A 14274-nucleotide genomic window follows, 5' to 3' on the forward strand; every position below is an offset into this window, starting at 1 on the left:
TGTGCTGACAAGTAGCACAGTGTTAAACAGATGTCATGACCTGACATTCACTGTCAAATCTTGTAGGTCAAACACACCTTTTATGCCACTGAGGACAGAAGCTGCCACAGCTTATGCAGCGTTCCTTTTTTTGTAAAAATCTAGTAAGAGTTATACAACTGTTTATACATTCATACATGAAACAAATCTATTTTACAAATGAGTTTTGTAGGTTTTTCGAAAACAATAGTGAAATGGCTGGTTAAATAGTAGAATGTCAATGGTCATAGGTTAAAACAGTGCCATTGTTATGGTTCCAATAGTGTTCTCGAAATGTGAAACTCATTATTGCCTTTACTGTTTTTGTACAGGAGAATTTTGTAAGATGTAAACATTCAGAGTGGTTTGTGTGCCATTCTAGTGATACTAACCAAGTCAGAATTGAACAACTAGAAAGAAATCGGAGTTGGTTTCTATAAAATGAATTTCACATCAAACTACTCTGAAATGCTTTGTTTACATCTCAGTGACTAAACTGTAGTGAAATTTTGGTGGACTGTCCCTTAACATTTAAAAAACTATCAAAATGACATCTTCTGACAACATCTTTTCAACTTTTCAATTCAGTGCTTCCTCAGCTTAGACAATAAGGCATTCTAATTCACTGTTGTTAGTTATATAGACTGAGCACATCGGGGACTCACTTTGAAGTTATCTGAACAAGGCGTAGAAAATTCACAGGCTGTACTTTGCATTGGTTGGTTGATGCTATTGTTAAACATGTCACATCTCTTTTTTTGTACACACATGATGTTAATGGGCTAATTCTCCCTGTTGCTGAGTTTTGTATGTTAATTTTCTTGTTCAGACAGGACCTTATTCTAATATTTCAGTAGTGGAATTTAGAGAAGGAGAAAAGTGGATATATTTAAGGTGCAACAAATATAACTATCATGAGTTCTGCATCTAATTTCTGTACAGTTACACTTCAGAACTTAAATTAAGTCTAGTTGTGCACACCACATGCAATTCCCCATCGTTCCAGTGCAGTATCTTTGCTTGTTTGATTTGGAATGAGAGCATGCATGTATTTGAAACACACTACCCCTAATTCCTCTGTGATGGCACCGTAGAGGATACTGAGGCTACTGCTCCCTACAACATATGTAAAGTTCTAAGTGGGTCAGACGTTAAAGAAACATGGGAAGCTCTTTCTGTTGTGTCGGCCAAACTCACAGTCAGTACACTGCTGTCAAACCCACAGGAGACGAAAATCGAGCTGAGCACCGCAAGGGAGAAAAGCTAATGATGTCACTAAGTAGGCTTGAGTACAAAAAAAATTTAAAAAGGATCTTTGCTTCTCTTCTGAATTGAAATATAGCATTCTTTTGCCACAGCCTTGAAGAGTTTTATCCCAAAATGCTTTATATCTATTTGTAACCATTTTGGACATAAAGAGGTTTGAAAAGACTAACTGATCTAAATGCAGTTTTATTTCTCTAAAAAAGGTGGTATTAATCATAATATAGCATGTATACTTAATTTATGCATAAAGCCCACTCGCAACAACATACATTATTAAAAAAGAAAATTAAAGGGTACATATCTTACATTTTTCTTGCAATAGATTTTTTTTCCCCTGAATTCCAATTATGATATTTTCATTGCTTTATGCACCATGCCTAATTATTTTTACATGACCTGAGACTGTTTTTATTACTGTTTCTTTGAGATAGATATACGTAAATGACCCCTATTCTGATTGGCCGCCCTCTTTTTGGCCTCATTCAAAAAAGCAGTCCAGGCTGAAACACTTCTAACTTCAGAGTGAATGGGCAAGGCTAAATTGCTGTAGACTGAATATGCAGGTAAATGTCAATATATTGGCTTTTATGACATCAGAAAAGTAGTAAATTCAATTCATAAAAATATTTCTGTCTGAAAGAACAAATACACTCTTAAAGATAAATGCCAAAGCAGGTCAGGTTCTGCCAAATGCCAAATAAGGACCACTTTTGGTTCCCCAAGGAGCCTTTTAGTGTTTCAGTGTTTACAGTTTAGTTTTTAAATAACCATCCACTGAAAAGTTCCTTAGGGAGCCAAAAGTAATTTTTCTTTGGTATTGCTACAAAGAACCCTTTGTGGTACCTTTGTTTTTAAGGGCGTAGTACAAATATTTCAAAAATATGAAATTTCAAGGCAAAAGTGTCATTGATCAAAATATTTGCAGTTGATTAAAATAATCTGCAAATTATCCAAATTTACTAACACATGTATCAAGGCAATAGTGAATATGACAGTTTGATTCAAATAAGCATGTCATCTTTATTTAGTAAGTAAAGCTTGACATTGAATGCCCTTATTTTACTTAACTACATCTGAGGGAGAGCAATAGTAGTAATGAGTGTTTACATTTGAGTGGGGGCGGCGGCAGTAGCACGTGCTTGGCATTAGCTCAGAATGTGCTGTGGAGATGGAAGCACCCTAGGGGAGCCCCCAGCACCTACAGAGTCATCATCTGGCAGGCGGGAGCATGTTGGGCTGGACCTTAAATGGCCGTTTCACATTTTAGGGAGTCTAGAGCACAAAAGAGTTGACACTTGACGCTGTAATTGAATTCTCATGCTTTGGGCGCAGCTTGGCAAAGGACATTTCGAGGCTATTTGATCACATGTGCAGACACTGGTGATCAGTGAGAACATGGCAGGCAGACGATCAGTGCGTAGCCCAATAAGATCTAAAGAATCTAGGGCTCCTTTATAAGAGATCAAACACATAAGGTATAATTTACAGCTGTTGATCTTTTTATGTAAGTATAGATTTAAAAATCACTAAAATGTTCAAAGCATGAATAAAAATACAAAGATCACCTTCATCCATAACTACTGTTGTATAGAATGCCCTCTCACTCAGGATTTGCACTCAGTGATTAAACACATTGGGGTAATAATAGTAAAATGCAGCCAGGAGCATAAGATTATACTAGATTATTTTGCAAGCAATAAGTATACTTGTATCTACTTTACTACTACTTCAAATGATCTTTAACACTTATCTGCAATGTTGCTGCATTTGTATCCCTTTAGAAATAAATCTTATGTTTCTTTGTAATACTTCTCCAGGTGGATTCAGTTCCAATTTCTACATTTTATAAATGTTTATTGGCATCAGCAATGCATACATTTAAAAATATAGGATATTAGCATCGCCCCCAATTCCCATTAGTGCATCCTGTCTACTGCTTTGTTTAACTGAGGCAAAAAATGAAACATTAGGCTTCTCTAGTCCTTTATAACACCTTGTAAACAGTGTGCGAACATTGCAGTTAGCTTTCTTGAAGGTGGCTAAGCTGTACTCTAGGGATGGAGCATAAATATAAAAACACATTGAGACACAGTGAGGAAATTATTTAAAGCTTGGCTCAAAAGTGGTTTAATCAATATTGCTGTTTAGGTGCAGCTAAACAAAACAACATTCCAGGACACTTGGCAATTTATTTTACAAGGCCTTATGCTTGTGTTATACTATGTACATATTTAGATTTGGTTGTTACCAATTTAATAATAAAACTCTGCTGTCTGAAATGACAAGCAAAAAAAAGTTAGTTTTGGTAGAATAAATTTACCCAACAAAGAGGTATTCCTGTCTCCTGTGAACCAACACCTAACTTATATAACACCTTCAGAATGCAGGTGGCTAAATCAGACAAAAATGATGAAATGTGTCATTCAGACACAGAACACAGTGGAGCACAGGAAGTGGGTGCCTCATCTGAACAAAACCATCATTAGCTTCACAAAACATCTGGATTCAGTTGACTGTAGAATTTAGTGGAGTGAGTCTGACTGATTGCTCAGAATACTTATGAAATAGAAAGCAATGAATTCCACCATGTCATATGTTTATAATGCATTCTGGTCTACAGCTTACTCCCTGATGTAGGTGTATGGGTTGTTACAAGCATTTTCAAAGGCCTAACATCTAAAATTGAATCACTCAGCTTATATTTAAGTGTTTGTAAAAACAGTAGAGCCAGACGTATTGATTTTTCAGTTTTATTTTCCTGCGTGTAGCGTATAAACAAGTGGTGGTATGGTTCATTTTGGCTGTTATTAAGAAAAGAAGAATTAATTATATTCTGTTGTTCTGTTGTGGTATTGCTGCAGGAAAAACATTGGGTTTGTTTAAACTGCCAGACGCAAAGAGCGCTAAAAGGAGTAGAACCACAAGGACCTCCAACACTGAAACCCCAACCACAGCCCAGTGAAGCCACAACACAAAAGAAGGATTCCACTGCAGGTCAAACACATAAACAGTCCACAGCCCAACCTACAAAACCTAGTTCTGCCGACCAGACAGTTACTCCGAAAGAAACACTTAAACAACAGCCCAGTTCAACAGGAGCAAACCCACTGAATAAGCAGAAGCCTCCTGATCAGCAGACAACAAAAAGTGGCCCTCAAACTGCCAAGTCTGAACCATCATCAAAGGAAGAACCTCATCATGATGAGTCAAGTTTCTTTGGTTTTGGTTTTGGTGGTGCACGATCTCGATCACCATCTCCTCAGCCTGCTGTCTCTGCTGTTTCTGGGAAGGTCTTAGGCTTTGGTTCCTCCTTGTTCAGCTCAGCATCTAATCTGATCTCCTCAGCTGTTCAGGATGAGCCTTCCACCACACCAACAACCTCTCGTAAAGGGTCTACAGTGTCCCAAAGCTCTGCCAATACAACCAGTACACCTCCTGCATCACACAAAGTGTCCTCAACAGGGACAGAGACTAAACAACCAACTGCACAGAAAGAGAAGACAGACAGACAGTTAAATGATCAGAAGGCCAAGGCACCTTTATCTCAGTCAAAGATGCCAGAACTCTCCTCACATATGCCAAAAGTAGATAAAGATGCTCACTCTCTCCCTAAAGCTTGCCCACTCTGCAAAGCTGAGCTTAAGAAGGATCCTCCCAACTACAATATCTGCACTGAATGCAAAAAGACTGTTTGTAACCTTTGTGGATTCAACCCGATGCCTCACCAAACAGAGGTAATATTAACTGATACAATTCTATGAATGTTATGCTTTTCCTTAAAGTCATAAACAGGAATTTGCAAATCTCTTTCGTTTACACCATAGATGTGATATATTCTCATTTATTCTCGTAGACATTGTTTTGGTTTTACAGCTTCAGTGTAAGCTAAAGTAACAGAGGTTTTGCAATCTTGGCTTATGGCTTTAATGATTGTTTTGTAAAATGTGCAAGTCTTTGATAAATCATTGTTCAATTGTATTATTTTGACAAAAATATGTTGATTTAACCATATTTTAAGCTTTTTTTTCATTAAAATTCTAACATATTTTTCAGGTACTAGAATGGCTTTGCTTGAACTGTCAGACCCAGAGAGCCCTTGGTGATGAATTAATGATTCCCCCAAAGAATCCTGGCCCACCACAGTCTTTAGGAAAGGGGGATAAGGCTCCTTCATCACAACAGATCGGAGCTTCTGTAGTGGACTCTACAAAGAAAACAGCTAATCCTAAAGCAACAGCTCCACAGGAAGACAAGAAAGTTGATGTCGTTCAGAAATTACAAGACCAGCAAACTAAGGCACTGAATGGAACACCCCCTGTACACAAACCTCAGTGGCAAGAAACTGACAAACCCCATGTGGACAGTCAAAGACAGCCAAAGACAGTCAAATCAGAAACCCAGGAGGAGTCAGGATTTTTTGGCTTTGGTTTTGGTGGTGCTCGATCTCGATCGCCGTCTCCTCAGCCTGCTGTCTCTGCTGTTTCTGGGAAAGTTCTAGGCTTTGGCTCTTCCTTCTTCAGCTCAGCATCTAATCTGATCTCATCAGCTGTTCAGGATGAGCCTTCCACAGTGCCACCAACTTCTCGTAAGGGTTCATCAGTCTCCCAGACATCACCCAAAATAACACCACCCACTTCCCGCAAGGTTTCCTCAGTTTCACAGACATCTCACAAGCCTGGATCTCCAGCCTCCACGCCAGCTGCTTCCCGCAAAGGGTCTGAAGCTTCCCAGGATGTAATGAGAATGCCATATTCAAAAGAGACCAAACCACCCTCTGATCAACAGTCAGGAGAAAAGAAAGCCCAGCAAGTACAGCCATCCAAAACTCCATCCACACAAGCAAACAGGGATCAACCATTGATAGAGTCTGCAGCAGTTGAGAAGTCAGCTCAGCATCTTCCTAAAACCTGTCCACTTTGCAAAGCAGAGATCAAAAAAGACTCTCCTAACTACAGCATGTGCACTGAATGCAAGAGCACTGTATGCAATCTCTGTGGATTCAATCCTATGCCACATCAAACAGGGGTAAATATGTTTTAATAATTTACAGAGGGACACAGTACTGTGTAAAAGTCAGAGACCACCCTTCAATTCATTTAATCTCCAGTCAAGACTGCCATTAAGTACAGGCTATTCATTTTATCAGCATCAGGAAAAAACAGAAAACTTATATTTAATAGAAAATTAAACAGAAGCCTCAACAACTAAATATAATTTTTTTCTCAGTGTTCAGTGTGTCCACCTTTTGCCTTTATTACAGTGTCCGAACTTACTTTCTTTTGGTTCATTTCCTTTAAGCAATAGAATGCACAAAAGTATAAAAAGGCCAACTTGAATACTGATAGATTTTATATTATACGTAGTGTTAGCTTTTGTGTATTTTTTGTTAAATATATGTTTACCTTTCATTCCAGACCATGAAAAATGATTGACTTGTATTTAATGGCCGTTTTAACTGGACATTGAATAAATGACAGGGTAGTCGCTGACATTGGAATAGTATGTATGTTGAATTAACTGTATAAATATTATACCAGAGCCTTTCTGTGGTTACATGTCACTTTTGTTAAACAGAAAAAAATCACTAACAACACCACAGTTATCAGTATTATGTTCTTGTAGTTCTCAGAACCAATTTATTATAAGAACCTCATATATATCATATATTCTAAATATATGTATTCATGCAAGGCCTGTTAACAATTAATCAATTTGGTTTAACTGCAGGTAAAGGAGTGGCTTTGCCTGAAATGCCAGACACAGCGAGCGTCAGAAGCATTATCTGTACAGTCTCAACAACAGGCTAAGAAAATTCCTCCACCATCTCCTCAACAAAAGAAGGCTGCTACATCAGAAGGCCCTCAGAAGAAAGAAGAAGGTCTTCCTGATGAAACCATTAAAAAAGGCCAGAAAACTGCTGCTGTAAAAAAAACAGCAGACACATATGCTGTAATACAGGAGAAGCAGCTGAATCCTACTCCCACACAACAGCCCAATCAGCAGCTGCCAATTAAACAACAGGATGCTGAAAAGCCTCAAAGTCAGACATCGAAAAATGGGCCCTCTCCTGCTAAAGCTGACCCTTCTCAAGAAAGCTCAGGCTTTTTTGGCTTTGGTGGTGCTCGATCTCGATCACCATCTCCTCAGCCTGCTGTCTCTGCTGTTTCTGGGAAGGTTCTAGGTTTTGGCTCCTCTTTGTTCAGCTCAGCATCTAATCTGATCTCATCAGCCGTTCAGGACGAGCCTTCTACAACACCACCAACTTCTCGTAAAGGTTCACAGGTCTCTCAGAGCTCCATTAAGACAACCACCCCACCTTCCTCCCGCAAAGGCTCTGGAGTTTCTCAGACATCTCTCAAAACCACCATACCACCCCCGACTTCACAGAAGGGATCTGAAACATCTGAAGACTCTCAGAAAAAACAAACAGGTCATATTAAATCACAGACTAAACAGAACCAAGAAGACATTACACATGAGAAGACAAAACCAGTAATCCATCAGGGAAAAGAGTCCTCTCAAGGAGCTGAATCCAAGCCAGAGCTATCAAAATTGAAGGAATCCTCTCAGCTTATTCCCAAAGACTGTCCGCTCTGCAAGCTGGAGATCAAGAAGGAACCTTCCAACTACAACACATGCACTCATTGCAAAAACATCGTGTGCATACAGTGTGGATTCAATCCCACTCCACACCAAACAGAGGTAAGAAGGCCATATATACTAAATAGTGATACACCAAAATGAAAATTCTTGGCTGAAATCCATTTTAGAACAACCTGGGTTGAAAACTGAAAACCAAAAAAGCTGACAATAATTAAAAACAGTTTACATAAAATGAACATACCAAACTTACTTATTTACAAGAAATCTAGAAAAATCTCTGCAAGGCCAAAAACCACAGCTCAATGCCTGTGGCCTTCGATCCCTCAGATGTCACTGCATTAAATGCTGGCAAGCTTCTATGATGGATATCATCACATGGGCTCGGGAACACTTTAACAAATCGTTTTCAGTAAACAGTGTTCATTGCTGTGTCTACAAATGCAAATTAAGACTGTACTGTGCACAGCAGAAGTCGTATGTCAACAATGTCTAGAAACAAAGCCGACTTCTCTGGGCTGTGTGTGAAATAGACTGATGCATAGTGGAAACATGCATTGTGATCTAACAAGAAAACCTTTCAGATTCTTGATGGAAATAATGGGCCAAAGAAGTTAAGGACCATCCTGATTGTTACCAGTGCAAGGTTTTAAAATCAGGATCTGTCATAGTATAGTGGTGTAGTAGTAACTAGCACATCTGAAAGCACCATTAACTCAAAAATGTATACACATTTTGGAGCACCAGGGGCTGCCATTTAGACGCTGTCTTTTTCTGGGATGTACATGCTTATTTCAGCATGACAACACCAAGAAATATTATAATAATACCAATAATAATTTACCAATAAACTTCTCACTTTTAAAATCTTTAACTAACAACCTGTGTTGGTTCCATAGGTGAAGGAGTGGCTCTGTTTGAACTGCCAAATGCAGCGAGCACCAGGACCTCCTCCTGCGCAGCCTAAGCTACAGGTTACAAAAGTACCGCCACCAGTATCACCCCAGAAGAAAGAGGCTTCAGCTCCAGAAAAGGATAAGAAACCAATTGCTCATGGGAAACCAGAAGACAAACAAGTTGAAGCAGACAAAAAGCAGCCTTTGAACACCCATAATACAAAACCGTCCGCTCAAGACCAGCTTCCTAAGCCCCAGCAGACAAAAGATGCCATCTCTGAACGTCCTAAAGAGGAATCAGGCTTCTTTGGCTTTGGTTTTGGTGCTCGATCTCGGTCACCATCTCCCCAGCCTGCTGTTTCTGGAAAAGTATTAGGTTTTGGATCCTCTATCCTCAGCTCAGCATCTAATCTAATATCTTCAACTGTCCAGGATGGGCCATCTACTACACCCTCAACTTCACGCAAGAATTCTACAGTTTCTCAAACATCAGAAAAGACTACACCAACACCTCCCACCTCTCGCAAAGGTTCTGAAGCTTCTCAGCCATCTTGCAAGCCCACTGCCTTACCACCTGTTTCCCATGGGGTACCTACCCAGGAATCTCAAAAGATGAATCCTAAGAACGTAACAAAACCACCAAATGAACAGAATCAAAAGGAAAACTTAGAAGAGAAGAAACCAGAGGTCAGAAAACCTTCACCAACACCAGAAACAATTGCAAAGGATACACATACAACAAAAACAGATACAACAAAAGCAGTAGAATCTACTCAGCCTCTTCCCAAAGTCTGCCCGCTTTGCAAGGTGGAAATCAAGAAGGATTCACCCAACTACAATGTCTGCACTGAGTGCAAGAATGTAGTTTGTAACCTTTGTGGATTTAACCCAGCACCTGACCAGACAGAGGTAAGGACATTTGAATGTTAATATTTATCTTCTATTATGGCTTCAGTGGGTTTTTTTTTAGTGGAAGTATTGATTCATGTTCCCTGTTGATTGATTAAACTCATACCCAACTCATGATTTGAGTCCAGTCAAGAAATGCTCTTTGTTGAAACTTCTCTGCATAGTTCCAGTAAAGAGTTCCTTACATAATGGTAGAATATTAAAATTCCCATAATGGCTCAAAGCAGAATGCATTTTATGTGAGCATATTCCTAAATCATATTCATTGTCATTACAGGTGAAAGTGTGGCTATGTCTGAATTGTCAGATGCAGCGAGCATCCGGACCTCCTAAGCCAGCTCAACCAACCAAAGCACCTTCCCCAGCATCACCACAGAAGGATGTTCAAGCTCAAGGTTCCCTGCAAAAGTCCCCTCAACCACAGGAATCAAAAGGCACTCCTCTAGAGCAAGGATCAACAGTAGATGCCACAAAGCAAGATCAGAAACTTCATGTTGCTGGGAAACCAGATGATAAATCCCTTGGTGCCCAGTCCCAGAAACCCACTTCTACTCGTTCATCACCAAAGCCTTCTCCTGCAAAATCTCCTCCACCACCAAAGGCTGAGCCTGCAAAGGAGGAGTCGGGTTTCTTTGGTTTTGGTTTTGGTGGTACACGATCTAGGTCACCATCGCCTCAAACTGCTGCTTCTGCCGTTTCTGGAAAGCTTCTAGGTTTTAGCTCATCAATCATCAGCTCTGCATCTAATCTGATTACTTCAGCTGCCCAGGATGAGCCCTCTACAACACCACCAACATCCCGTAAGGGCTCTACTGTTTCACAAACATCTATAAAGACTGCACCAACGCCACCAGATTCTCGGAAGGACTCAGTTCTGCAAACGTCTCCAAAACTTGCCTCCTCTGATGAGACAAAAGCATCTGCTACTCAGAAAAAGGAAGAAAAGAAACCTGCAGATGAAGCACAAAAGGCTCAGTCTGCCAAAGCACCATCTGCTCCAGTGAAAGGGGATGAAAATTCATCAAAACTTCCAAAAATGTGTCCACTTTGCAAGGAAAAATTCAAAGAACACCCTCCAAACTATAACACTTGCACTTCCTGCAAAGCCACTGTGTGTAACCTGTGTGGATTCAACCCCATGCCACATCAAACAGAAGTAAGAGAATTATTAATGATATTAATAATAATAATAGTAGTAGTTGTAGTAGTAGTAGTAGTAGTATTTTTCAATAATATAAAATTGACAATATTATGTGGTGTCAAACTGCTGTAGTGATTTTTCTTTCCTTTGTCATATGAAATGATGCACCATATTCTCATTTTCTAGCCTAAGCCTTAGGCTAAGTAGTATTTTTCCTGTTCTTACAATGCCTTACTACCATTAGTTTTTTGTGCCCCACAGGTAAAGGAATGGCTGTGTTTGAATTGTCAAATGCAACAAGCACCAGGACCCCTCCCTGCACAACAAGACGCGAACAAAGTATCTCTACCAGCACCAAAGAAAGAGGCTCCAACTGCAGGTCCTACACAGAAAGCAAGCCCCTCAGGAGGTGCCACAGAGAAAGATCAGAAACCTGCTGCATCAGAAAAACCAGATGCCAAACCGATTTCTGCAGAACCCCAGAAACCCACTACTGCTTCTGCAGAACAGAAGCCCTCCATTGCCGAATCTGTTCCACCACAAAAACCTGAACTTACCGAAGAGCAGTCTGGCTTCTTTGGTTTCGGCTTTGGTGGAGCACGATCTCGATCACCATCTCCTCACTCTGCTGCCTCTGCTGTTTCCGGGAAGGTTCTGGGCTTTGGTTCGTCCTTCCTTAGCTCTGCATCTAATCTGATCTCATCAGCCGTTCAGGATGAGTCTTCTACTACACCACCAACGTCTCGTAAGGGTTCTACAATTTCTCAAAATCCTGAAAAAAATGTTCCAACGCCACCTTCTTCTCGAAAGGCATCTGTAGCACAGAAGCAAGAAGAAAAGAAAGAAGCAGAAAATAAATCAGAAGACCATGTGGCAAAGGCTCCAGTTTCTCTCATGAAGAAGGATACACCTCCCTTAGAGATTCCCAAAGCTTGTCCACTCTGCATGGTGGACCTCAAGAAGGATCCACCCAACTATAACACGTGTACTGAATGTAACAACACTGTGTGTAACCTTTGTGGATTCAGCACTATTCCACAGAAAACTGAGGTAAGAGGCAATACTTAGCACAAAAATCTTTAAGGTTGTCTTTTTGTGAAGAGACTTAAAAAGTTAGGTAAGTCAGATATAAGTTATATAATTATATATGGTTATATAAAAGTTATATATTGTTTTAATCTAATAAAAATAAATAACAATAATAAAGAAAGTATCAAACAGCCATGTGTCTTGAGCATTTTAGGCAAAACAAGGCAAGTTTATTTATATAATAGTGTATCTGTTTACTGCTTTGATTTCTAATCTGTTTGCTTCTTTATATAATATAGTAATTAATGTTTTTAAATAGGTGTAGGAAAAAACCTAGCATGTAGGATAATCACATACTGATATCATAATATCCTATTTGTATTAAAGCCACAATCAAAATCTTAAGAAAAACCATGAATCGTTAGGGTTACGGACAACTAGGCATTTGTTACTGTTAAAGAAAAAGGAATTTGTACCATATTTAGAAATTAACACATTTGTTTCATATTATGAAATTATGAAACATGTCAAAATTGTCTCTTTTTTGGCAAAGTTTAACTAGTCAAGATACTTTGTTTTGCAAATTTTGTACTAATACTCAAGTAACTGTCAGTATTTTCACCAATACTCTCTTTCATGGCGGCACAGGTGAAGGAGTGGCTGTGTTTGAACTGCCAGATGAAGAGAGCACCAGGACCTCCTCCTGCACAGCCACAACCACTGGCTAACAAAGTGTCTCCACCAGCATCACCACAGAAGAAGGAAGCTCCAACTCCAGGTGTTCCACAGAAAAAGCAAAGTCTTCCAGTAGATGCTACAAAAACAGATCAGAGGCCAACTGTGACTGAGAAACCAGAAGACAAAACTATTCCAGTGGAGAAATCCACTGCTGTTCCCTCAACACAACAGCCTGCTCCAGAGGGTCAGAAAGCACCAGAACAGTCTATCTCAATTACAGCAAAACAAGCCAGTACTACTGCAACACCTTCACAACAAAAACCATCCCAACAACAGACAGCAAAAGGTGGCCCGTCCCCTGCCAAGTCTGAACCACCTCCAAAAGCTGAACCTCCAAAGGAGGAATCAGGTTTCTTTGGTTTTGGTGGTGCTCGATCTCGGTCACCGTCTCCTCAGACTGCTGTTTCTGCTGTTTCCGGAAAGGTTCTAGGTTTTGGATCTTCTTTTCTCAGCTCTGCATCTAATTTGATCTCATCAGCTGTTCAGGATGAACCTTCCACCACACCTCCAACCTCTCGGAAAGGTTCTACAATATCTCAAAGTTCTGTAAAAAATGCTCCGACACCACCTCCCTCCCGAAAGGGATCTGTAGCACAGAAAAATGAGGAAAAGAAAGAACCACAACATAAATCCGAAGAGCAGTTGACAAAGGCACCAGTTTCTCAAATGAAAAAGGATGAGCCTCCCTCAGAGCCTCTTGGAGATTGTCCACTCTGCAAGGTTCAGTTTAAGAAGGATCCATCTAACCATAACACCTGCACAGAATGCAAGAACACTGTGTGTAATCTTTGTGGATTCAGCCCTATGCCACAACAAACTGAGGTAAGACACCATATTTAGCATAAAGGTACTTGCTGTAACAGATTTTTCCTGCGACAGGTAATTAGTGATGGACATTTTTGGGGGTTCATTTTAATATATATATATATACAGTTGATGTTTCATCTCTTGTTACACGTAGAGTGCTTCATTAAGAGTGGTGGTGTTGTGCATTCTATTTGTGACTTACAATGAGGGTGAAGAGCTAACACAGCTGACTAACCTTGGAAAAAATAAGGGAAAGCTTATTTATTGTCACAGTATCTGCCTTTGCAATACTGTTGTTGTAGATGATTGCAATATGCATGTTTTAAGGACATTTTTATGAATTGAACCATTCATATGATCCAACAAACAGAAATAATTTTGGTTACAATTATGTAAGCCAGTCATTATTTGTGCCCTAATAAAGAGTTTTTAATGTATAACAAGTCATTTAAGAATTGTAATGTGGTATTCTGTCCATATCATGTAGCTCTAATGTAAATAGACACTGCCTAATGTTTTATATGAGTTATGTAATTTTTTTCTGTAATTTGTTTACAAATACATATTAGCTAACACAATGAGTGTCATACACTCTGAAATTAAAATTAAATAGATGCTGGGTGCTGTTATCATGTAGTATTACGTAAGCCCTCACTCTAACCATGATCCATTATGGAGGAGAAATATCTTAATAAAAACTAGTATTTGTCTCAGTTCAGTTTTATCACATGCTTTTAAATGTTAAGTCTATGGGGCTGATTGCCTTTTAGGTTTCACTCAGTTCTTCCACCTAATGTCATTTTTGACATTATTCTATTATATCTGATTAGATGCTTGTACAGCAGGTCTTACTATGTTGTCTACTTCCTT

The 14274-nt window shown here is 39.5% G+C and overlaps 1 protein-coding gene across 1 annotated transcript in view; it reads left to right on the top strand.

Moving 5' to 3' along the window:
- Positions 1 to 5394: 5394 nt before the first annotated feature.
- Positions 5395 to 14274, top strand: part of pclob (piccolo presynaptic cytomatrix protein b) — a 73408-nt gene continuing 64528 nt past the window's right edge. The window contains exons 1-6 of the mRNA XM_036584782.1: positions 5395 to 6093; positions 7012 to 7986; positions 8784 to 9689; positions 9967 to 10689; positions 11092 to 11880; positions 12508 to 13419. Of these exons, the coding sequence (XP_036440675.1) occupies positions 5395 to 6093; positions 7012 to 7986; positions 8784 to 9689; positions 9967 to 10689; positions 11092 to 11880; positions 12508 to 13419 (5004 nt within the window). The remainder of the gene's footprint in view (positions 6094 to 7011; positions 7987 to 8783; positions 9690 to 9966; positions 10690 to 11091; positions 11881 to 12507; positions 13420 to 14274) is intronic.

This window comes from Colossoma macropomum, unplaced genomic scaffold, assembly GCF_904425465.1.
Source record: "Colossoma macropomum unplaced genomic scaffold, Colossoma_macropomum, whole genome shotgun sequence".
Taxonomy (NCBI): Eukaryota; Metazoa; Chordata; class Actinopteri; order Characiformes; family Serrasalmidae; genus Colossoma; species Colossoma macropomum.